This window comes from Pseudopipra pipra, chromosome 4, assembly GCF_036250125.1.
Source record: "Pseudopipra pipra isolate bDixPip1 chromosome 4, bDixPip1.hap1, whole genome shotgun sequence".
Classification (NCBI taxonomy): Eukaryota; Metazoa; Chordata; class Aves; order Passeriformes; family Pipridae; genus Pseudopipra; species Pseudopipra pipra.
Window position 1 is genome coordinate 67,261,937 of NC_087552.1, and position 25,672 is coordinate 67,287,608.

The window sequence follows — 25,672 nt, forward strand, 5'->3', positions numbered from 1 at the left end:
TCACAATTAGATTGGAGGAAAAAAGAGGATTTCCTCATAGCGGCATTGAAGGTGGAAAATGAAGAGAAAGCTTTCTTTTCTAATTAAAATTTTAAGGCTCCACCTAATACTTTAATTAGCTTTTCTCAGCTTTGACTCCCACGTCTGGATATGGAATTCCTATGGGATTCTCTTAAACCTTATGATGCTTTAATGCTTCTGCTGCTTGTTCCGTATTATTTTTTGAGGGAACTGATGGAAGAAATGTGAAAATATTGTGCTAATAAATTTCCCTATCCCTCAGAGTTCCTCTTACTGGAGAATGTTTTTCAAGGCTGCTTTTCCATCTCTGTTTCTGCCTCACACAGGAGTTGCAACTCGAGAGTGTATCTGCAGGAATTGGATGCTAAATTAATTCACTTGTTACGATGCCATGCAGAATAGTGGCTTATGTATTGCAGAGGATGTTGCTGAAAAGCTGTATGAAGTTATTCTTTGCCCCTGAAAGTATTAGTATCAGGTATCCAGGTTCTGCCTGTCCTGTGTCAAGTTCTGGGTAAAGAGTAAAAGCTGGAACTGGTGGTTTTCTATCCCTGTATCGGATACCAGGGCTGATATTCCATACCATTTTGTCATAAGTGCTATATACTATTTGTGGTTTTCACTTTCAGTTTTTCCAGTTCAGGATATATTTTTGCAGTTTAAATATTTCTGTGCTCTAATTTAATTTTATGTATCCTTTTGCAGTGTGAGTGAACATTTGAGAGCTTTAAATGTATGTTTGATTGCAAGGAAGTGTTAGAAAACAATATCATGGTGGAATTGAAAAAAATCGTAGTAGAACCTAAGCAATATTCTAACCTCTTGTTTTTTCAGTTCTGTTTTTTCTTGAATTTCACAATAACTTTAACTTTTATCCATTTATGGTTTAAATTTTAAGTAAAGCAGTAAATGTGGTACCTTGCAAGTGTCTAACATTCATTTGATGGTTAGAAAGCAGCTGTGTTGATTACTAATGCTTAAGTTATTTGTTCATATGCACACTTACAGAAATTTTATCTATAATGACCAAAACAGCTATCTGGGAGAAAGCACTGTAAAAGTTGATAAATTTTGCACTGGCAGTGTTGTTTATTTTAACTCCCATTTGAAATACTGACTTTTGCATTCATCTGAAAACCCAGTCTAGAGTGGTAATGAGTTTGAATAAGCCAGTTATCTAGAGTTTCTTATAATGGATCTGTTTAGCAAGATGCTGCTTTAACATCTGCTGTGGTTTTTGCAGTCCAAATGAGAAATGCTCTGGAGTTTGAGGTTGGAAGAGCTGAGGAAAGATGCAAGAAGATGTTCTTCCAACAGAGTGGGCAGCTGCAGAAGCTGCCAGGGTATGGAGCAGAAGTTATTGATATTGATTTTGAATTCAACCATCTTCAATGCTCAGGACTTTTTCCTGGCTGAAAGTATCATTTGGGACACATGGATAATCCTGTTAGGCAAATTCCTTATTTTAATTAGCCAGCCAGGGGCAACAGAAGTGAAGAACGGGCTTCTGCAAATCTCACTGTATATGGAAAGTAATTCCCCCTACTGAGGAATTCAAAAGGTTGACAGCAGATGGGGCTTCTAGCACATGTCCTACTGTGAATGGAACTGGGCATTACTAATACATGTGATAATACTGTTGTCTAGTCAAGTCCAGTTCCTTTGGTGATTTCTAGCTAGAGGGATTTGCATGCAGTTATATTATTTGTTTCTCAAGATAAAGTTCTGAAACCTTGGACATGTTTTCAGGGTGGGTTGGTGGGGGCCCCCCCTCCCCCCTTTAGCCTTTTCTCTTAAAACAAAGGGAAAATACCTAAGGGATTAAATTTTAAAACTCTATTGACTTCATAAAATATTAGGGTTTAAAAGTCAGGAAATAAAGTTCTGCATTAAAGCTTTTTTTAGTCTGCTTTAAATGTAGCTTCTGGGGTTGTTCCTTAAAACATAGTCTTTGGCTAAATAAATATATGCTATTACCCAAATAATAAGACATGTCTGGCTTGGGTTTAAATGACTCTAAAATTGATTTCTAGCCACCCTCTTCACTTAAAATAATTGTAAGAACCCATGACTTTCACAGGTTTTTTTCCAACCATATCAAAACTAGCACCTTAGAAACCAGCAAGTTCTAGCCTATTGTTTATTGTGTTTCTTCTGAGAGAATCCAAAAAGAAACACTAGAGGTACTGCACAAAATAGGATGGGAGGTAGTATTTTTTTTATACAGAGTTACATTTCTCTTACCTAAACCTGTATAATTTTCCTCTTGTCGTTCTTCATGTGTGCAACCTTTGTCTTTTTCCAGCTATTGTGTTTGTTCCTTTACATGGCCTTTGAAGTTTATTGTTTGTTATTTTTAGCAAACTGGAACCCCAAGTTGACTGCAGCCTTGTGAAGTAGAAAAGTAAGAGTAATAGTTTGGCTGACAGGTTAGTGGTGAGATTTCCAGTTACAGCCTATACAAATAAAAGTGGGAGCAATGTACCACTTACTGTGCAAACAATAACATTTTGGTTTCTTTTTTTTTTTCTTATTTACCATAAGTATGAAAAAATTCAAATGGGAGAGAACCTTAAGGGTCGTAAATGGGATAAAAAGTGTTTGTTATTGATGTTGTACACAGAGCATAAGGTGGACATTATGCTAAGTTCTGTATGGGCCAAAATAAAAGCCGTGGAGCTCATGGGGTTGTTTAGCCTGGAGAAGAGGAGGCTCAGAGGTGACCTCATCACCATCTATAACTACCTGAAGGGAAGTTCTAGCCAGGTGGGGGTTGGTCTCTTCTCTCAGGCACTCAGCAATAGGACAAGGGGGCACGGGCTTAAGCTCCACCAGGGGAAATTTAAGTTGGATATCAGGAGAAAATTCTTTACAGAGAGAGTGATCAGGCATTGGAATGGGCTGCCCAGAGAGGTGGTGGATTCACCATCCCTGGAGATTTTTAAACGCAGATTGGACGTGGCACTGAGTGCCATGATCTAGTAAATGGACTGGATTTGGACCAAGGGTTGGACTCGATGATCTCGGAGGTCTTTTCCAACCCAATCGATTCTATGATTCTATGATTCTTTGGAAATATGTTTCAAGAAATAGTGTAAGAACTAGAATCTTCTAAATGTACTGATGTATATAGGGAAATTCATGTACCCGATATATACCTACATATGTATATTTTTAGTTATTCAAAACATGTGGCATTAAATAATGGACATGAGAGATTTGTTAGGGCCAATTAGTGCAAATTAATTGATGTCTTTTAAGTCCAAGGAACTGCATTGTCTGATAATTTTTAGGTAGTCTCTCATCTATTTTTAAATGAACTCTAATTTATATTAAAGAATCGGGCTACTGTCCCTTTGTAAAAACTTTCAACATGGTTTATAACTGTAATGTCCTTCTGTGGAGGACATTAGAAGGTGAGAAATCACAAAACCTTTTGCAAAGTTTTGTTTTAGGGATTTCCTTACTGTAGAAGTTGCCTCACCTGCTACTATACAGCTCATATCAACCTGTCCTGAAGAGCAGCTCGGTCTCAAAATGCATCTCTGGGTGATCCTCTGCATCACAGTAGTACCATTTAATACATAAGATTTTGAATTCACTGAAGTGGATTCACAAGCTTTGATTTCACACTACATCAGGAAGGTGTTACCTGTTTTATTGCAAATAGTTGTCCTGCTTCTGCCTGTGCTTGTGTAGTTTGCTGGAGATTTCCAGAGCAAACTGAATAGGAATCCCTGGTGTCACAGGTATTTATATAATATAACTGGTAAGGGTATATACTGAATTCTGTAGTAAATTCTTTTCTAGTAAATATTTGTATTATTGTTCACAGAACTTCTAAGAGTTTTGCTCTTAAACTTGGTCGGCATGAGTTTGGCTGAAACTTGAGCCCTCTCTGTTTAAAGGCACCACCGACAGTCTTTGGAAATCTATTCCTGAGAATTATTTGTAATTGAAGACCTTGCCTGAAATCAGAGACCAAAAGAGTGGTCTTACTTTCCTTTTAAATTTGGTGACATAATTGTGTCACATATTTCTGTTGAAGCTTGATGACCTTTAAGGTCCCTTTCCAACCCTAACCATTCTCCAATTCTACAGTAGTAGTAGAATGAATATGTTGGGTTTTCTCCTTTGCAAGTAGTGACCACCTATTGCTTTTGATCTGAGATTTTGAAGGACAAAGAAACAAAACTGAACCACTTTTTTAAAAAAAGTTTTTTTGAATTTGTTTGAAAACATGATCATTCCGTTGATTTTTTTTATTCAACATATTTGATACATAGAGCTTTTAAATTCTTTTTATCTGTCACTGCTGTATATTTAATACATTCTTTAAGATACTCTGAAGGTATGTTTGTTAGTAGTGAGAGATTCTTTCAGAGAATCTCATATATTCTGCATTTGTTCAGAACAGGTTTCAGGTTTAAAGAACCAAACATTTCTAGACAAATTTGGAAGGAGAGGTCTATGAGTGGTTACAGCTTTCTACAGCTCTTGACTTTTTTTTGAGCACAAATGTAAAATATTTAAGTTTGGACCAATTTTCAATCAATTTACTTTGGTTGTTTTGTTTTAGACTTAACTGCTTTTGCTGTTCTTGGATGAGTGTCAATGACCAACAAAAGCCTTACAGTATCACAGGTGTCTGACCACTTCTGAAAATGTCAGTCATAACCTTGCTCCACAGTCCTGTTTTCCATTGTGTATGTGTACTACTACTTAACCTGGCTCACAAGTATCCTTTGGAATGTAAAAGCTGTAAGTCAAACTGTTTTCACAGGTGAAAGATGATATTGCATACAGTTACATTATTGACTTCTGTTTCCTTGTACATATTTGACTAAATTTCACAGTCAAGCCTTGAGACCAGGCAACGGTTCTAGAGATACATCTTGAAAGGGTTGAAAGAGTCTTAATAAACTCTTTTAACATTAAAAAGGAAGCGTAATTTTAAAATGGGTATATGCTAGCCAAGTTTAAGCAAAAAGCTAATCCGTTCTATCTACCAAAGGGTACCTGTTCCTTTATAAAGTATAAGCAGGTTTACTGTTTGCAATCAACCTTTGATATAAAATCTTATTTCTTTATGTTCATCTTCAGATGTGTTAACTTTGCAATGTTTTTACAGTTTGAAAAAGAAATATATTATAAGCATTGTGTATATGATAAACATTTCACAAGGGGAGTTCCATGCATATTTTGGTCTTATCTCTTCAATTCCTTGGATAATTCAGGGTTCCCTTCAAGAAAAAAGTTGAGAGAATGACGACTTGTCTCTAGTATAGTATGGCTGTTTGTATTCTGCAGTGAGACTCGATTCTGCAGATGCTGTTTTTGAAACATTACAGATTGGAGTGTAGTCTGACATTAATAAAATGCTTCCTGCACATGTGGTATCAGCTTGGAATGTTGAGCCAAATTACGCATGTTAGGTAAGCCACATAGGAAAGGTATTCCTTATAGAACTGGAAAAAAAAAAGGTAAATTGAACTGTGGCAGATCAAATTTCAGGTTTGTTTTATGTAATATCAATTTAAAAAATTATGAGAAATCTATTTGCACAGATGCAATCATTACTGTTTGGGATATCCTGTTAGGAAAAAACCTGTCTGTTTTGCTGTTTATGTGAAACAGTTGCAGTGTTTCTGTTCTTACAGTATTTCTAACTGTCTCTACAATATTAATTTTTTTTGCTACATTCTTTTACAGTAAGATGTGTTTTAAAGTAAAGAACAGATGGTAATTAGTCATTCTTTGAAGTCACTTTTGTCTAAATCTGACTTGGTTGTGTTAATAAAGGCAGAGTAATTGTTTTTAACTCCATGGTAATTATTAAGTCCAGTTTTAAATTATTCTGGAGCATTCACGTCTTTCTTTGCAGTGGCACAAGCAATCTCAAGTAGAAAATATCCTTTTTTCTGAACCTTCTGTATTTGGATATTGTACTTTACATGTGACTGTGCCTATGAACATGTCTTATAAATGTGAGTGTGCATACATGCTACCCATCCATCTCACAGTGCTGAAGCAATTTGTATGTGCTCTGTGCTACGGATTTTGAGGCCAAAACAGTTCCAGCCAGTCTTGTGGTGACATGACCAGTCTTAATGACACAACCACAGAATCTAACAGAGTAGTCTGGTACAGAAGTGGGTCAAACCACATTTCTTGGGGGGGAGTAGGTGAAACTGCATTCCTCCCATTTGGAAGAGTCTCCAAAAGGCAAAAATTATTATTAAAATTGGTCAGAATTGTGGAATGAGCCTCTCTTCCTTTCTGCAAAATGGGAAAGGACCAAGTAGTTTATGTTCTTGAAAAGCACTCTTCACAGCTCTCTGCCCACTTAACACCTGACTTTGAAATATTTCCTCAACTGTGATTTGGAGGGAAGAGTCATCCTTGAATCAGCCCCTGCTTTCTCTTGCTCTAAGGTTTTTGTGTATCAGGAGTTTCAACAGGACCATTGTAACTAACATAGGCTGCATTTGGCTCTTTCAGGAGCTCCATGCAATTTATGATACAAGTGTGTATATCACTAAGAAAAATTCTTTTAAAAAACAAGAAAAAATAGAGCCTATTTGGCCATGTTACAAGGCAGACTCCTTCATCTGCATATGAGAGCATTTGTGGGAAGAGGCAATCCTCTAACTGCACACCACTGCAAGTCAGGAGTTGTTTCCTGGCTCTCACTACCTTTCAGCTTACGCCTTCATAAGCCGTGTTCTTACATGACCTCTTCATTGTCTTGAACACAGACCTTTCCACACTGACAGGCTTGCTATTATAATAGATATATTATATCCCCTGCGAAAAAAAACAAAAATTGAAAGAGAGAATTCTCACTCAGTTCTCAGTGTCTTTAATAAACCCAGTCAGTCATGGTGCTGCCAGAACTGTAAACAGAGAAATAACATCTCTTTACAAGGATTTTCTTTTGTTAGTAGCAATAGATCATGTGAACCAAATGAGTCTCCTGCAAGCCTGCTTTTTACTCTGTGTTTGAAAGAATGGGAACCCAGTTAAGGTACTCGTGCTACACATCTTCTATTGATATTTCTATCAATAGCTAATCTCCAGTACTTATTTATTTTCAGTTTTGTTTTTCCTAGGGCTTTTAAGATTGCATGGCCTAATAACTTTTTTTTTTTTACATTTCAAAGGGTTACATGTGGAGCCTACAGGTAGAATTTCAAAACTATATTCTATAAAATTTTGTTACTAGTAATTATAAATGTTACTTTTGTGTCTTATCTTGAAATAATTGTTCATGCATACTGCAATAGGTATGGAATCTGCAAGGTGGTGAATGTTTCTGCACTTGATAAAAGCAGATTGAAATGTGTTAGAAATTACTTCTTTTGTTATACATGCTATTATGCAGTTAGTAACTTTTTTTTTTTTAACACATAGTTGCCTGCAGAGTAAGGAGTGCTGGAGTTTTGGAGAGCGAAAGTATGATTATAAGTAAGATAGTCCAGGTTTTTGTGATAACTGGCAATATGAATTTTTTTCCAGTATGTGTAGAAAAATTGTTTACTGTTCTTTCTGTCCTGGAATGTAGTAGAGTAAGAAGACTTGTGTCTCCTTTGGTCAGCACAGTGAATCCTTAGGGCTTCAGTGTAATTACATCCTTCACTCCCTTTACTCCCATTTAAGGGTTTTTAAGGGCAAAGTGCTACTTTTCCCCTAAGTACTTCCTTTTTAAAGAAGTCATCTTGATTCACAAATACTTTATGTAATTCCTGATTTGAAGATTCCTACCAAATGTTCCCTGTGGTCTGAGGTTCTTTCAAACTTCTTTTCCGTAAGAGGAAAATGGCAAGGGGGGTTGGGGTGCAAAGGTTTGGGAATGCCTGGCATCTAGTTTTTAAAAGAAAATTTAAATTTTGGGTAGACATTTGGTGAACACATTTTAATCTCTTTAGAGTTGATGAGCCATTCTTTTACAATAGTTTGACATTTCAGCAATTTCTACTGTTATATTTGTAAGGGGACTAATCTACCTCTGTGCTGTGTAAATTGTATTTTATCACTCTTCTTTCCACTTTTTTTGGTAAGGTTATTTTTAGATTCTATTCTTGCTATTTTAAGGTAACATAATTCAGAATTTCCTTTTTTTTCCACATTAATTTCAACATTAATAAATTTCTAAGTTGACTTCAGAACTGACCTTCACATTTTTAGGTTGATATTCCCCTTCAGGATTTTTGGTGGAGTTATGTTCTCAGGACTGAGCTTTTAGAAGATAATGTGAAAAATGGCACAGCACTTTGTCATAGCTAAGGAAAAAAGCAATAAAATACGGACAAGTGATTTTATGCTTAAAATTTTTTTGCAGCTGTGTCACACAGTGAAAGTCAAATGTGATGGTGGTTGGTTGTGTGCTTGATTAACTTCAACAAGAATTTACAGCAATTAGTTCCGGTTTGCTGTAGAGTCTTGCCTGAGTCATAAATCCTTTAGGATTTGCTGAACATCCTGAACAACTGAGTGAAGATTTTCATTACTTTCCTTTACACTGTTTTTTTTTTCTCCAACAGCAGTTTAATGACAAGTTCTTGTTCATCTGATGACATCGATCAGGAAGAAATCCAGCTTGCTTTGCAGGCTGCTAAAATTGCCACACGAGAGAAGATCAGATCTAGATTTCATGGCAGTAATGATCTTATTCACCGCCTTTTTGTCTGTATCTCAGGTATGAGAGTCACCTTTCGTTTTGAATTTATAAACTATTCCTTTCCTTTTTTCTTTTTTTGGTGCACATAAAGTTATGGTAGAAAGGACTAGAGATGCAGTTGCAGGAAGACTGTTTTTGGGGCCTGAGTTGCAGTCTGGTCTAGAAGGACCTGTTACCTGATGGGAACTTACAGAATCAGAGACGCAAACATTTTAGATCTGTAGTTTGGACAGAGTTTGGGCGTGTCTCAGGTTTGACTTCAAAGTGCTTTCTTTTTCATGGAGATGTCCTATTGTGTTCAAGGAATGAAATTTGATGCAGCAGTTCTAATCTCATGCAAAAGGAATCTCTCAGTATTTCCTGCCAAAGGATAAGGAAGATATGTATTGACTTGCTGGTAGCATAAAGACCAGAATGTAATCTGGCCATTACGGAGAATTAGTTAAATTAAATGTTCAATTTTTATTCCTAACATGAGCAAGTAATCCCCTAAAAATAAATGAAGCCACCACTAGTAGCAACAGGCAAATTTAAGAATTTTTTTAAGGATGGTGTAGTAATCTAGTAATGGTTTACTCATTTTCTTGGACTCCTAAGGTGTTGCTGACCAGCTGCAGACAAACTATGCTAGTGATCTGAGAAGTATCCTAAAGACTTTGTTTGAAGTTATGGCAACCAAACCTGAAACAGAAGACAAGGAAAAGCAGAAGAAAGGTAAAGAGATCTATAGTAAATTTCTGCTGATAGCCCAATAGGGATCCCTGAACTATTTGACAAGAATTCCCTTAACATACTGTTATCTTTTTGACAGGACTCACTGTACAGTGATTTGACCTAAGTTTAAAAGAAGTCATGGAAATAGACTGTAAACAGGTTGAAATCACTGCAAGTATAGGTACACAGGAGTATGTCTTAAGGCAAATACTGAAGAGTAAAGCCTTCAGAGTGCACCTGCTGTTTCCATATTCCTACGTGTATTCCGGTGTGTTACCAAAGAGCAGACTATAAGATGAGAATGAGAATTTGGCTTCAAAATAGAAAAATATCTGCATTTTAATTCTAGATAATTAAAATAATGGAACCAGAACAAGATCATGAGCCAGTGAAAGATTTTTTTTTTTTCTCTGTGACCATTTTGATTATTTCTTTTTCAAAGTGGCAAGTCTGCTAACTTATCTAAAAATAACCATGTCATCTCAGCAAGACTGCAATTACCTTTGTCCTTTGTTATGATTAGAACTATCAGCATCTGAAGGTGATCAGAGCTCTTTTTTTTTCCCCACTTCCTTTCCTCCTGATGGAAAACTTTTCCTTTCTCTTAGTTTCGTTTAAAAGCATTGATGATTGTATGTGACATGCTTGGTTAAAAGTTGGATCAAGTTAGCAGAAAAACCTCCAATCCAACCCAACTCTGCAGTGGGATAATGCACAACATGCATTACAGTTCTCTATTACTTGTGGTTGAAATTTCCAGAACAGTTCTATGGTGGCAGCATGTCATGATGCGAAGAGACTGGTTTTTTCATTGTTAAAAAAAAAAAAATAGGGTTAGACAGAATCCAGAAAGAGAATAGAAGAGCTCCTGAAGATTCAAATAAGAGTAATAAAGAAACTGGAGCTGTAAGGAATTATCATTGGGAAATATATATTAGTCAATAGTACTTGGCTGTATATAATTTTTAATGGATAGACTCTTGCATTAAAAAAGAAGACGTTGACAAAAGTAAGCATGAACAAAATGAGCAAATAAAAGTCAGGGACTTTTGGAATGACGTTTCTCTTTGATACATATGATTTGATGTGTGCTATTCACCTAGGGAATGTGTCATTGTTCTCATAATCTACTTCTTTAAAAGGATCCAATTTAAGAATTGGCAAATAAAGTGTAGGATGCAGCTAAACTACTGCATCCTACAGTATGCAGGAAGTAAGAGGACTGCATGTCCTGTAATAGCAGCATGTTTCATTTCTGTCATCATTCCAAAGAAGAATAGAGGAGACTTTTAAATCACTGTTTGTGTCAGGGTAAAGAAAAAGCAAGAAGTCTAAGAAGGTACACAGAGGTGCTACTGTAGTCTAATCCCAGAAGTTCTAACATGAACCTTTCAAGTGAAAATTGGAAAAATGTGAATGAGTACTTTTGAATTGTTTTACAGTTAATCATGGTTTAAGGAATGCAGCATTGGAAGACTGTGCTTTATGTCAAGAAAGTATATCATCCTCAGAACTTGCAGCAAAAGCCAGAGATGGGGACTTTGAAGGTACTTTCTTCTTTCTACGAATTAAAATGAGACAACACTGGATAAAAAAAATGATCATTAAAATAAAAAGTCTTTTAACGTTTGGCTCTGGAAAGTGAGTATAAAATGTTGTCATAGTATGTTTTAGAGACAAAGTCAGATGATAAACTGAGCATGTTTCTTTCAGGTTTTTTTCCCACAGCTTCATGAAACTCTTATCTCCAAATTTTCATATTCAGTGTGAATTCCTCTGTATCAGTGGAGAAAGGGTCTGTATAGTAAAGGCTTTAATACAGCAGTGCATCTGACAAGTTTCTGAGGGCTGAGTGAGTTGGAAAGCCCTAAGTAAGGTCTCCTCAGCCAAATCTGAAGAGGTTTTTTATATCATTTGCTATATGTGGAAGTGCTGCTTTTTCTCATGGTAGAATTACCTTTCATATTCTCTTTACTTTTGTCTTTGATCAAAATATTTCGGTTAATATTTTCATATTCTTCACCATATTACTTCAAAGAAAAAGGTAGTATTAGGTAAGTCTGCTGAGGTTGCTCAAATCTCACTGAGTACACGGTAAGAGTGAAGAAAAGAGCATATGTAAGTATCAAAGTTTTGGTTGGATTCAAGCACTGAAAACTCACAAGTTGTTTCTCTTTTTTAATCCGAGCTGCTTCAGAGTTGTTATGAACTAAAGCCCTGTTATGGCAAACACAGTATAAAAAATGGATTAAAAGATATCCGAGCACTTGCAGTCAAAGAATAAGAAAAGAGAAAGTAGATGTATGAGATGGAGCAAACAAGAAAGCAATCAGCTTTGATCTTCAAGGCTAAGTGGTGGTTTCAGCACACCAGGAGACCAATTATCAGAGCAGTAATATCTCTGTGGTCAAGTGAGAAATACAAGACAACCGTCAACTGTGAAACTGTATCTGAGCTTCCCAGAAATTCAAGTGTGCAGTAATTTCCCTGTGCTTTAAAACTTTGATATATTGTTATATATTTATCCACATACACTGCTGTCCTTCCAGTGAGAGGTTTGGAATGTGGGATGACTGAGAACTGAGTGATAAGCAGTGTGTGTCTCTGCCTGTATGCGGAGGGTGGTGGCCAACAGAAAAGAAATATTGGTTCATGTCATTTGTAATAAAGATCAGAAATCACAGGGGGAAGAAAAGACCTCTTAAAGATTAGATTTTAGAGTAATACTACATATTTATAACTTATTTCGTGCTTACATAAAACCCATGGTTTGCTTGCTTACCCTTCTTCTGAAGCTGCAGGCTAAAGGATCTAATCTATTTAGAACAGTAGGGCTAATTCATGTAGAAATATTATCTCTTCTGGAGGAAGATGATTTGGAGGCAGATAAAGAACTATTCACTAGTCATTTTAATTGATTTTTCTATTGTGCTGTAATTCAGAATGTCACAGAAGGTGCAGTAAAGAACAAATCTTTAGGCAAAATCCTTACCATGTATAGGCTGTATTGGAAAAGAATGCAAGAGATTATTGATTCTCTACCATTTCAAATCATAGTCTTTTGTTTTGAATCGATGCCTGATGCTGTCAGTGAATTTGACTTACGGGACTTGAACTGCAGGATGCTAAATAACCTTTTTGCAGTGGATGTACATTTTGTCACAGCAAAGTCACTTCACTTCCCTGGCATGTTATTCAGCTTTTAGGGTTCTTTGGGCTTTCATGGCAGCTTCTATTGGCACGGGGAGTGTTTTATGTTTGGAGAAGTGCAGCCTATGACTTGGGATGTTATTTATTGAAGTAGAGGAGAATGGTCTGGGTACTTAGGTGATGTTATGGCCATGTGGGAGTGTGGTAAAGGGGAATATTTGGAGTTACAAGAGCCCCTGCAGCACCCAGGCAGTGTCAATCAATTATGTCCCTGCCCTAAGTGAATAGTAAAACTCAATCTGTGATATTAATAGCATATGCAGATAACTACAACAAAACCAGCCCTTGCCTGCACCCTTGTTCTGAAATAGCAGGTGTTTTACATGTGCCTGTATGGTAGAAAGCAGAGCCTCGTGGGATAACCAAGTCCCTTCAGAATAAGCAGACATGGATGCCAGAATGAGCACTTTGTGCCAGTGTTTTCCCATGTTAACACATCCTCTAAAGAGCCAGTTAGCCAGTGGTCCTGCAGGGACTCTGCTTTTGGTAGCTGCACTGCCTCACTGGGAGGCTTGGGCATGTCTTCATCAGTCTCCTTGCAGGCTTTCTCTGGGAGCCTTCCTTGGCTGGTGTGTAAGTGATTATGCTGTAAATATCTGCTTGTACAAACCACTACATCCCTTCTGACTGTGTAAACTATTGAGTATAGTCCACTGTTACTTGGCCTTCAGACTTGCTGAGGGACAGGAATTTTCTGTATCCCAAAGAGACAAAGTGTGCTGGGGAGAAGGGAGATGAGCTCCATATTCCAAATCAGAACAAGTCACAGAAGATCTGCAAAAAGGGATATCCAAAGTGGGTTGATTCGTTGAATTTGAGGAAACTGTAGAAACACCCGTTCTATCCCCTCGCTTCCAATACATTCCAGCCCCCTGTTCCTCAAGGTCACTGTAACGCTGTACAGAACTTGTTTCTGCTGAGGCAGCATTGTTAGCTAATGGCATACGTGGTTTTGCTATCCCTAAGGCATTCAGCATGAGGCATAAACTTGCAGCAGGATTTTCGTCTTGGCAGCCATGTGCCTTTACCCCTTGTAACACCTCCCCTACATATGTCATTTTTGCTGGCCACTGTGGAAGGAACAGCCCCTCACTTTGAGTGATGTTTGGGTAGAGGTGGAAGATGTCTAGTGGTTAAGGCAACCTTTGCTGCGTGAACATGGGTGCCCTGTTTCTTGCAGCAAGCCTGATGGGTTTGTCCTCCAGGCCAAATCTGGGCCACGGGCCACCAAGAAGAGTGCAGGAGTCAGCGCGGTTATCCCTGTAAATGGATTCAGCACAAAGTCTGAGAGCATTGCACCAATCTGTTGACATCATTGCACCAAAATTAATTACATCTTTTTTTTGTACATAATTTCTGTACCTCAGGTCACTCAATTATTTCAACTGAAAGTGAAAACAATTTAAAGCGAAGGAGCACATGAGTAGCTCCTCCCTTCTGCCATTGTGGCAGAACAGGAGCATGTATCAAACTGAGAAGGTCCAGAAAGCTGCCTGCCAGGAAGGCTCTTTCCAATTATCAAGTAAATTCCTCCAACCAAAAGTACTGAATGTTTAAGATTGTATTCAATCAATGGTAATAAAAAAAAAAAAGGAAAGCAAGCCCAGCAACCTGAACAAATAAATGGTTTTAAGATTCTACTGAAGGTTTCAGCATCTACTCAGATTATGAAGATGAATCACTTGTTTTGTCAGATTTCTCATTCCAATTGTATATAAAACCCACCAGCTGGTCTGGGTCGTAAAACAAATATGAATGTTTATTATGAACCAGCTGACAGTGGCAAGGGTATAAGAGTTAAATCCTATGACCTTCTGAAGGTTGAAATAAAATAAACTACAGATTAATTGGCATTCCAAAACAAAAGCATTCGAAAATACAGATGAGCCTGTGGCATCTATGTTCATCTTTGCTGTCCTAAAGCTCCAAGATTTTTTGCAGGGAAACATATGCATGTATACTTCATAGAGTATAAAAAGCACTTTATATTTATAGGGAGAGAGAATATAAAACAAATAAATTTATATTTTCCTAGAGTATAGGTTTCATTTATGCAATATTCCATAAATAATTTGTAAGTATAGTACAGTTTCTTGCCCTGGTTGTATGATGGAGGTGATGGCCAGTGGAGGCAATGTGTTGTAAATAAACTCAAAGCAAATCATAGTGGCAGATGCTCAGAAGAAAGCAGGTTGGGCTCTTTGCTGTCAGTGGTGTTTGCTCTGCATTGCAGTAACAGCAGAAGGGGCCTGTGTCCTGGGAACTTTTACGGTACTACCTTTCTCCCTCATGCCCTGGTGAGCTACGAGCCAGCACAGGTTTTTGGGAAGCTCCTGATCTCCAGCTTGGACAAACCACTGGTAGATAATAAACTGACCAAAAAGTTTGCAGGGGACTGAGAATGGGCAGCATGGGTCACACACAACTGAAACAGAACCTCCACATTTGAAAATAAAATAATAAGTAATAAAACTACTCTTAGTTAACCTAGTATAAATGCATCCCTGCCAGGACAGAGCTGTGTCATTCTTAATATGTAGTACAGTTTTAAAAAAACCAATCATTGGGGAAGTAGAAGTTTGATGTCTTTCTGCCATTTATGCATCTGGGATCATGTTTCTAGACCCAAAAGAAAACTTGCTTTTTATTTGCCAGCAGATTCCCATTTATATACATAGATGTACACAGAGCAACTTCTTAATTTTTTGTCTTCATAAGTATTTTTATGTTTTATTAATTTTTAAATGTTATCTAGCATAAGTCCCTGCTCACCGTATTTGGGAGCATTATGTTTATCCTTGTGAGCTTGGTGATTTTAATAGTGAGCTTTAGCAAATCTGAGTTTTGACCATACATGTATTTTGGAGTTATTTATTACTCAGGAGGATTGATCTGTTGCGATTGGGGGAATGTGCACATTTTTAATTATTCATTTCATGAAGTTAAAGGCAGGCTAAGAAAACGAGTTACACTTCTTGTCTAAGAAAAAGCAAGAAACTTAGAAATCTGAAGATTTTTCTCAAGGAAACCAGAAAGCATTATGAAGCTGTTGGTATTCCATGAAAATACTTCCTATAGCATCTCATCTCTCTCTGCAACCATACGTGCATTTTCATTCCTTATCCCTTTAGCATCTGCACAGAAGTGCCTTGCTTGCTACCACCTAGTTATAACTCCAGACATAATGGATTTGCTGTGGCTGCCAGTACAAATACCTGTTTGTGCCAAGTGGTGTTAGCATCTGTTTGCTGCACAACAGCACACTATTTCACCCTGATCCCTTTGCAGCCCACCCCTTCAGTCTAGTCACAAGTCCCTACTACTCCCCAGCCAGCAGCGCAAGCACAATTCAGCAGTTTATAGTCCCAGGGCTCAAGATCTTGTTCTTGTTGCAGTCAGGGTCAAGAAAACCCACTCATGCTCCTGTATGAGCAGAATCTACTCACCGTGACTCTAGAATTAGCTGTCAGCCCTAACTGAATACTTCAGGGTTTTTGTTGTCTTCTACGCACCTTGGGTAACTCTTATTATTTTTAATAATGACCAGCAACACTTTCTAAGTGAAACAAGTTAAATTGTTGCCACAGTGGCCAAACATGTTCTGTCCATGTGACTTTTTACTTTTCCCTTACTCGGCAGCTCTGCTTACACTGTGCGAGAGAAGAACCTAGCATCAAGTTTCCATATGGAGGCAATGTTTTATAATCAACTGAACATATTTAATCATGCATGCAGAATTACAGGATTTTTACGGGTTTTAGGTTGTAGTGCAATAATTTGATCTGACTTGTGTTTTAAGAATTTGCTCAGAGCTTTTTTCCCTTCTCAAAGACTATCCCTCTTTGTTGGCAGTGTGTGGAGCTTGTTGAGACTTCCTTGCAGTACTTAGGGGAAAACATCCCAGATGTTGATAAGCACAGGCTTATTCAGCTCCATAATCTCATAACTGGGATTTTGATTAGGTTTGAAAATTTTTGTCCTGAAAATACATGTATTGAGTGTTCTGGTATGTCATATGTAGATCTACATTATCAGATTTTTTCTATTCTGTAATGGTTGCGGCTCTTACAAAGAAGACTCCAGGTAGTGGTTATATGGAAGATCCAAGACTCTGGTCCATGTGATTTAAAGTAAAAATTTGAACCATATCTCAGTTGAAGTCAGTGTTTTCTATAAGAGTTGTTCCATTTTTTGTAAATAATTATTTTGCCCAAAGAACTAGTTGCTGATCATGTACTAGGACAGAGTGTACACAGGACATCATCATTCAAGGTCATGTTAAGTCGGGCAGAGCAGAGGCTCGAGCCCAGGTTTGCAAAGCTCCATGCTTTGGTGAAAGCTTTCCAGATTTGGACTGAAATTCCATCTTAAGAAATCTATTTGACAAGAGCTGAGGCTGAGAAGCCTGTACCTCTTTTCTCCCTCACCCCCAAAATTTCCATCAAATAATATTGTTTAAGCAGAAAATTTATAGAAAAAATTTCAACCTGGCTGTAATCAACACTGAGCAAGGGTAAAGATTACTTTGGTACAATTGCCTTGCTTGGCAGTTGAGTGAGGAATAAAGTCAAGTCATCCTAGTTTTCTACTTTCCATGCTTAAAACTGTGAGAATTTACAATTCCTGCTTTCATCAGAAGAGCTACAGCAAGCCCATCTGACCCTGTTTTCAGCTGGGAGGGTAATGCACTGTGACGGCTGCAGCGGTGTAAGTTCCACAGGCTGCTGTAGGAACAGCCCTCCTTAGGTTAGTTTGGCAGAGGTATAATCGGGGGTTTGCATGGTGTGCTCTGTAATCTAATACACATCAGTGCAGGAGGAGCTTTCAGCTGGAGTCCTACATTAGGAATACTTGATAAAAACAAAAGATGTAAGAAAGGGTATTTTCTCCGAATTGTCTGGCCCTAATACAAACACCACCACAAGATTGGGGTTTAGCAGCTGATCTTCAACAGAGCTGTGGTATGCATGTTTCTGATTTGTTTTCTACCAGAGTATAGATTTGCTAGACTAGGCCTTCTGTAAGCCTCAACAACCTTTAGGATTGTTTACCTCCCTCCCCCCGCTCTCTTGTGTCTCAGCACCACTAAACGGACTTTAAGTTTTCTGACCTAATGTTGTTTCAATGCACACCATTGATGGATCCAGGTCCAGGCTCTCTTCCTCTTGTGTTCTGAGGCAGGGAAATGTTCTCCTTGGTTTTCTAAGATTAGATTGGCCTGCATTAAGACTATTGCACATACTTAAGCAAAATTAATTCATGTGTGCTTTTTGACAGTTTACAGTGTCTGTGATTTTTTTTCATCATGACTACGGTTTGCTTAAAGCTTCAGCATCTGGGATTTATGTGACTTTTAACTTCAAGAGCAGAAAACACTTTTAGCTGATGAGGTGGCATAGACATGTAAAGGTGAATTCTAAAAGCTACAGCATAACATTAATAAAAAGACAATAAAATTTCTTGATTTATGAGAAATTTTAATGCAAGATTTTTGACTACTTTAGAGCTGGGAATACTGTTTCTCCTTTTTAAATGTCTTTTTCAGTCTTCACACTATTTAATTTTATCTTGTGCCTTTTCTTTAAACTTGTTTCATATTCATTTAAATACTTGTTTCTCTTCCTTTCTCTCTTTTTTCTGTGCATGCTTTTAATATTTTCTTCTAAAATTTATTTCTGTACTCTGTCTCATTAATCCCTTCCTTCCCTTCCTCCTCCTCTTTGATGTTTGTGCTATGGACTTCATCCGTTTCCCAGCAGACTTCTGCAAACTCTCATTGCATGATAAAGCAGTGGGCCAATTAGCCCATGAACAAGGTTTTCCCCGTTCCTTGTCCAAATCCCCGAAGCACAGGCAGATAATGCTTTAGAGACTGGATGTTTCTATTTGCTGCAGCATACAGAGCTAATGGAGCAGCGTAGCCTGGAGAAGGACTATAATATAAAAAGCTTGTGGATGCAGTGCTGCTGGCCCTGCTTCCAGCACATCTTCAGGCTCATGCTTGGGGTTTAATTTGTGTAAGGCACTCTGCTCCTCACATTGAAGCTTTATCCCCTCTTGAGAGTGCTCTTCAGAGAATATTTCAAAAACCTGTTCTATAAAAAGCCCAGTGACTCAATCGCTAATACATGTAAGTCAGAAAGGCTGCTCCCAAGGTTGAACGAGATGAGGCTGGTGAAGGGGACCAAGGAGTGGGATCCCAATTGCTGTAGGGGCTTGCATGGACTCAGAGAGACAAAGTCATTCAGGACTTCATCTACCCTGCCAGGGTGAGCACTTTGGCTCCAATCCAGGATTGCATTTAACTTCTGAGTGCTTGCTCTCAAAACTCTGTGTTCAGTGTAAGGACTTCTTCCGTCACAACTGGAAGCAAAGACATCGGGGTAATGCCCCAAAGTTCCTTATTTCAAATGTCATTTCAAGGCTGCACCACTGTATGACTTCGTGCAAGACATTTCTCCCATGATTTGTCCCCGCACACTGACTGGCTGTAGCTGGGTGATGAGGATTAAAGCAATTACATTTGTACAGCGTTTTGAATGTTAAAAGCCGTTACATAACCAAGTGTTACTATTTGGGGGTGTGCTGCAGTGCAGCAGATCTTGGTGCGAGCAGTTGGGGTGTTGGGAGGGCACTAAAACCCTGAGGCAACAGGGCACGGGGCTGGCTGTGGAGCCCCGTCAAAGGGCCTTACTGCTGATGAGTCACTGTCTGGGGAAAAATGTGCCCTTTAGCTCACTCTGCTGATGCATTAATTTAGTGAATCAGCTGATGTGACACCAACGTGGAGGCAGAGAGAGCCCCTCTACTGTGGGAGAATGCTCTGTAGAGAGGGTTGTGCTGTTTCTATACACCAAGTACCACTAAGTTATGAATTATTTTTAATGCAGTTATAAAAACAAAGTTTGCAGATTAATTCATCTATCAGTCAAGTAATTCTGTAACCATGGACTGTGGATTATATGATTGTTATGAGTCATTATTTATCAAAATTTGCTGTTTCTCATGGTTTGGGGTGTTTTGCAATTATTCTTTTTATTTACCATGGAGACAAATTCATGCACAATCAATTAAAAAATAACTTTTTCTGCGTTGCATTTCAAGGGCAACAACAGGAGAAAAAAGTGGGGTTGGAGGGAAAGGAAGGAAAAAAACCCCTGCCCTTCCACCCAAAAAAACCCAAAACATACAAACAACCCACAACACAACCCCCAAAAAAACCCAAAAGATAAACAGCTGATAAGAAAGCTGCTTTCTGTTGATGAGCTCCAGGGTCTTTGTGGTGGGATTGCATTACCTTATAATGTGTCTGGACTAATTGTGATCTGAGGGAGGGAGAGATTATGGCTCTTGCTGCCACAGAAGTTGCAGATCCTACAAGCATGCTGCAGTGTGTACAAAAAGGGCCTGTGTTTTGTGGCTTTTCTGTGAATATTAAAATTAGTAGCTAGCTGAACATGGTAGCCCACACTACAATACATTTGATAAAGCACTGGTAGGCATCTACCAAATCTACTTCCACCAGCTCTTCAGAGGGAGACCTGGTGGCACAGAGCCTCAATAGCTGCCTAAATTCTGCTGTCTTCAAAATCAGTGAGAATCAACGGATAGTTAAATCCCTGGAAATATAATCTATGTAGTCTAATGGCAAGTTTTAAATAGCAATATTGTTATTGGTTCATTTTTTTGGTTTTTTGTTTTGGATATATGTGAAAAGCATCCTGGTTGGAGAACATAAGGATGCTCCAAGGTCAACAGGCTTGCCATGGTTAGAGATCAGAGATTTCTGTAAAAGTGATACAAAGTTGTCAAAATCAACATCATAAACTGTTATTAGTAGTAAGTTTCACTGGGCAAGCTACATGTAGTAGCTAGGGAGGTTGCAGAGAAGGAAAAGAATTGGAAAGGAAAATTTCTTGGCTTCACTGTTACTAATGCTTAGACTTAAGCTGGCAGTCCTTGCTGCTGAAGGAAAGCCTGCCTTTGAAGTAGGAATTTGTAGCCTTGTGTCCCCACAGAATGTTTTCTGGTGAATTGTTCCCAGGGATGAGGTGAAGCCTTCTATGTGCAATCCCCTTTTTTTCACCACATCGGTCATTTCTCTGCACACAGACTTCTGATTTTGTTTGCTGGCCCTGTAGTTGTAACCTTTATCAGACAGTTTGTTCACAAAGTGAAGGATTACTTCCTTAAACTTGTTCAACTTCTAAAATAGTTTAGAGGAGCCCATGAAAGCTGAGTGAAATTCTAAGTTTTCTTTGTTTTTATTAATCTGCTTTTTGAGCATTTCCTGCATTGAATGCTATATCCTTTGTACTTTTAATTTGACAAATGTTGCAATTTGACAAAGATGTGAAAACTGGTCATGGTTATTTTTGAACAAAACAGTGGAATTTTCATTTAATTATCTTCTTTCTGCCTGTAGCTGTAGCCCTCTTGACCTCTGCATTAACTGCACCATATATTTTGTTGTTTGAGAATACATTTCTTGAGGCAGGGATTTTGCTTGTCAGGTTTATAAATCAGCAATTGCATGGCTTGCAAGCTGTAAGTAATACTCTGAGGCAAACTGCATGCAGTGAACTTGGGTAAACACATCCAGCAGTTCATGTTCACTGTGTCCATGGATTTCCTTCTGGATAGAACTTGCTTTGCCCTCCATTAGATTTTTGCCACCTTAATTAAGCAATCAACTATATTATTTCTACACTTGTAATTCTGGACTCTCCGAGGTCATGTCAGCCTGTCGTGAGCAGAAGCAGCTCAGCAGAAGTGAGCCTGACACCTTCTGCTTTGCCAAAACCAAATCATTTCCCTGCTTGGCTTTTATGAGAGGTTAGAGAGCTCACAGGAGACATAAACAACTGAAACATGCTGTTCGTGATAATGGGCGAATTCTTTCTCTGCTAAGTCTTGCACACTCGATTTTGTGGTTTTGCCGTAGTTACTGGTGACTTCCAGTAAGAGTCCTAATAATTTAGCAGATGGTAATCAGGCTCTGGGTTTATTACCTGTGGAGTTGCTTGTCTAATTGCAGAAAAGCAGTCGGCCTTTCTGTAGGGAGGGCTGAAGAGGCTGGGAGTGATCTCTGCTCTAAGCTTGTTTTGATGGCGAGTTGCATTGACCAAAATACCTGTGATCCAGCTCTGCTTTAATAGTCCCTTGTCTTCATACTTTATTTTGCTTATCTTCTTTTCCCTGCTATGTGCATTTATGTAAGATATATTTTGTAAGTCCAAAGCTGCTGTGCACTGTTTCAGTGCCTGCTGTGCTCTGCCCAGAGGTGGGTGCCTGGCAGAGATGGGGGGAGTGGAGCCCTCCTAGGCATCGTGAATTCACCCAGCTGCTGTTTGCAAAGCACCTTGAGAAACAGAGATGAAAGCAGCTGCTGTTATATTTTACTCTCCCTACTTCCTTGAGGATCTGGTAATCACATGTTTGATTTTATTCCCTTTTGATTTATGTTCCCTTTTGTTGCTGTGCTTCTGACAGATCCTCCTGACTGGGTTCCAGATGAGGTCTGCAGCTACTGCACTGCATGCAAGGCTCCTTTCACAGTCATTCGCAGGAAGCACCACTGTCGGAGCTGTGGCAAGGTAATGACTCAGACACGTGAGAAACTATCCACCAAACAGAACAGCAAATTCATATGTACCACAGAAACTCGGCTGCACAGCAAAATGTGTGAGCTTGGCCAGGGCTTTCAAGTCACAAGTGGTTTCGTGTATCTTGGCTGCCAACTCTCAGCTTACCTTTAGAAAGGCTTGGGGAGCATTTTGACTTTTATACAGCAATAAACATTTGTCTGCTAAAGGCAGAATTCCCTGTTGAGATCCTAGAACACCCCCCACCCAAATGCAGAATCACTCTGAACGACTGCTGCAAGCTTTAACGAGCCTGCACTGCCAGAGGTGATGCACGCTCAGCTCAGCTGCAGGGACAGTGTGTCCCTTTGCCTTCTTTCCAAACCTTTGCAGCATCACTGTGGTCTGTAGGGCTGCAGCTTTGCAAGTTTGTGGGGGAGGAAGAGGGAGGGAGGGAGAAAAAAAAAAGTCACGTAGCTCAGGAAGCAGAAATCTGCAATCCCGTTTCACTCGCTTGCTCTTGTACAAGTTAAAAGGAAGAGGATAGTGAAGCTGCTTTCATTAACCTTGTAGTGGACTTGCTGGAGTAGGGACTCGGGAGATATTCGCAAATATTCCCTTAGTCTTTCTTTAAAACCAGTGGAGAGAAACGATTCTTCGCATCTCTGGTGGAGCTGCTTTCCCCTGTGACCTGCCGAGCTGGACAGGCCTGCCTTGGCTACTGTCAGTGCTGGGGCACCGGCATCAGAGAGGTTGGGCATGGCCAGAAAAACTGGTCACTGGGCTAGGAATTGCCTTTAGAGGCTTTTCACTTGCTGTGCTGAGGAGGGTGGTGGTGCCAACACATGAAAGCCCAACACATACAATCTTCTCTCCCCTGTCTTGAAATCAGTTTTGTCCCATCCTGTTCTTCAAAGGAACTGAAGTGAAATCTCCCTCTTGTTTTTCAGATCTTCTGTTCCCGCTGTTCCTCCCACTCTGCTCCATTACCTCGTTATGGTCAGATGAAGCCTGTCCGTGTTTGCACTCACTGTTACATGTTCCATGTCACTCCTTTCTATAGTGACAGAGCCGGTATCTGACATATTAAACTACTGGTGTGTCTTCTGGAGTCTTACACGGACTGATATATTTGACCTAAGCCAAGAATTAACTTGAAAGAGGGACCCCATGAGGGCACGTAGGCTTTGACATCCATTATTATAAATTTTGTACAGACAGTTTTTATTGCATTTTACTAAGCTGCTAAAGGGAAGTATGAAGCGTCTGCAGCTCTAAGGCTACAGTACAGTCTTCCATAAATTTATAACATTAATGTTACGATGCCATATGCAGAACAAATGCACTGTGTGGAAGGAAATAGGGCTCAGAGAATGGAACAAGCATTGCTGCTTATCTCACATGCTAGGAACAGAGTAGCCGGTTAACTAGTCCATCCCAGCGATCAGTCCCAAAGCTCGGACACTCCCGTGCCCACTGGAATTCCATCATGGCTGTGGGTATCAGCGCTCTCCCTCCTGCTGCTGTTTTTCCCACTACTAGATTTTTGCTACCTATGCTAGGATTAATTAAAGCAAATCTATTTCAAATCCACATCCAATATTTACAAAGGCAGAATTTTCTGTGAATCCCATAGGAGAGTCCTGAAGGACTGAAGGTCCTGGAGCAGAATATTTCTGTTGCCTTTCATTTACCAAGCAATAACTCCAAGTTGTCTTCTAAAAATTTTTACAACTTCCAGTTCCATATTTTGGACTTTTGGAAGTATTTATAATCTGAACTATTGATGCTAAATCCTGTTAATAAATGACACAGAGCTTTGGTTTCTATATCAGCATTTAAAACGTAACAAACTTCAGAGGAAATGGTTACCAAATAAATGAATTAATATTAAAATAGATATTTTTTAAAGACTTTGGCAGCAAAATTCAGTAAATGTTACAAATTATTTCTCCCATAATGAGTTTTTTAAATGGTTTTAAAAAGGCAAATGTGTAATGAGATATCCAAAAGGTCCTACAGAATGGTCAGCCAGAGAAGGGTACTTGTTGTCCACATTTGGCAGAGTAACCATGTAAAATATTGCATACTGTTACTTCACTCATGCTAACAACTCAGAAGACATTTGTATTTATTTGAAACACCAGGGAATAATTTTTATCTCCACTCGGAGAGGAAAGAAATAAGACTCACGTGGATTCATGCTATGATTTTGCACAAACTATTTGCAGTAAGAGCTCCCTGAGCACTGAGGTTTCAAAGGTATTTGGACATGCTTTGAGTTGGCCACATGAAAAGCAAGACGGTGTGTGCTGTGGTTACAGAGGAAACGAGATCAAGAGCTCTTTGCTGTGTCCCCTTTCCTGACTCGTGGTGTTACACACTGTGTTTCAAGGTGATAAATACAAAAAAGGATGAGGAAGTTGTTTGCGGTATCACGCTCGAGAAAGGTCATCATTCAAAATGATAAAGCAAAACTGGCCAGTGTTGATTTTTTTTTTTTTAAATATAATTTATTTATTTTGTGGGGACATTCCCTTTGTTCAATGTTCAGTGTTAATGAGCCATATAAGGGTACAGCAGTTCGGCACTACTGTCGTTTTGAATCAGATGAAACAGCTTCACTTAGTTTACGTGTAATGCACAAGCCTTATGATGCTGTTTGTAGACAATGTCAGCTATTATGTGTTATTCTCACCTTATTTATATTTTTTACTATTATTACTTCCCTGAAATCCTTCTCATGAAATCCTTGAGTTGGAGTGTCTGCATTCACCAGAGTTCGGAGAGGCGTGGGGTTGCATGATCGGTGGGAGATGGGTAATGTGGTGCGAGCAATGATACTTATTCAGGCTTAAATCTCAGGCTTCACATTGCAATGATTATTGCAGTTTTATTTTTAGGAAAAAAAAAAAAACACAACAAATTTAATGCTTCTTTTATAGGATAAAAAAAATTGCAACAAACTTCAATTGTGAAATAAATATGCACAAAAAGTTGCTTCTGTGGAAAAAATCTTATTTAATGGACTGAATATTTATTTAAGCTTGTTTTTATTTTGTAAATGCTGTAATTCAGAATCATTTCCATAAATATGATATTTAAAGATCTCAAACACTATAGTTTCTTATGTAAATACAGACTCCTATTTCTCTTACTGAAAAGCACAATGACTATATCAATACTAATATACATTTGCCTCAAGGAAGACTTTCATCTTGTAATCTCTTCAGATAATTAAAGTGTCAGGACTTTCTACTTCCATGTGCTGGATTGCTCTTTCATTTCGGGGTATGTTTACATGGAGTGACAGCTGCCATCCTGTCAAACAAACCGGCCTCAAGTCTTTCTCACTTTGCAAGTAACATGAAAGAAAGGAGTTTACAAAATTGAAAATGGAAGTACAGAGAAGGGGGTGGTAAATCAAACCTGGAGTACCAGCCTGTCACTTAGCATTGCCTTG

The 25,672-nt window shown here is 38.7% G+C and overlaps 1 protein-coding gene across 5 annotated transcripts in view; it reads left to right on the forward strand.

Annotated features, from left to right (window-relative positions):
* The window catches only part of ZFYVE28 (zinc finger FYVE-type containing 28), a 151,863-nt gene extending 126,396 nt beyond the window's left edge, over positions 1-25,467 (forward strand). For 2 of the 5 annotated variants that reach the window (XM_064653402.1, XM_064653404.1), the window contains 5 exons: positions 8,568-8,719; positions 9,299-9,415; positions 10,858-10,962; positions 22,118-22,221; positions 23,160-25,467. In XM_064653402.1, the coding sequence (XP_064509472.1) occupies positions 8,568-8,719; positions 9,299-9,415; positions 10,858-10,962; positions 22,118-22,221; positions 23,160-23,291 (610 nt within the window). In that variant the 3' untranslated portion in view covers positions 23,292-25,467. Of the gene's footprint in view, positions 1-7,184; positions 7,206-8,564; positions 8,720-9,298; positions 9,416-10,857; positions 10,963-22,117; positions 22,222-23,159 lie in introns of all 5 variants that reach the window. The other 3 variants (XM_064653401.1, XM_064653403.1, XM_064653400.1) reach the window with 2 other exon arrangements.
* The last annotated feature ends 205 nt before the right edge of the window (positions 25,468-25,672 follow it).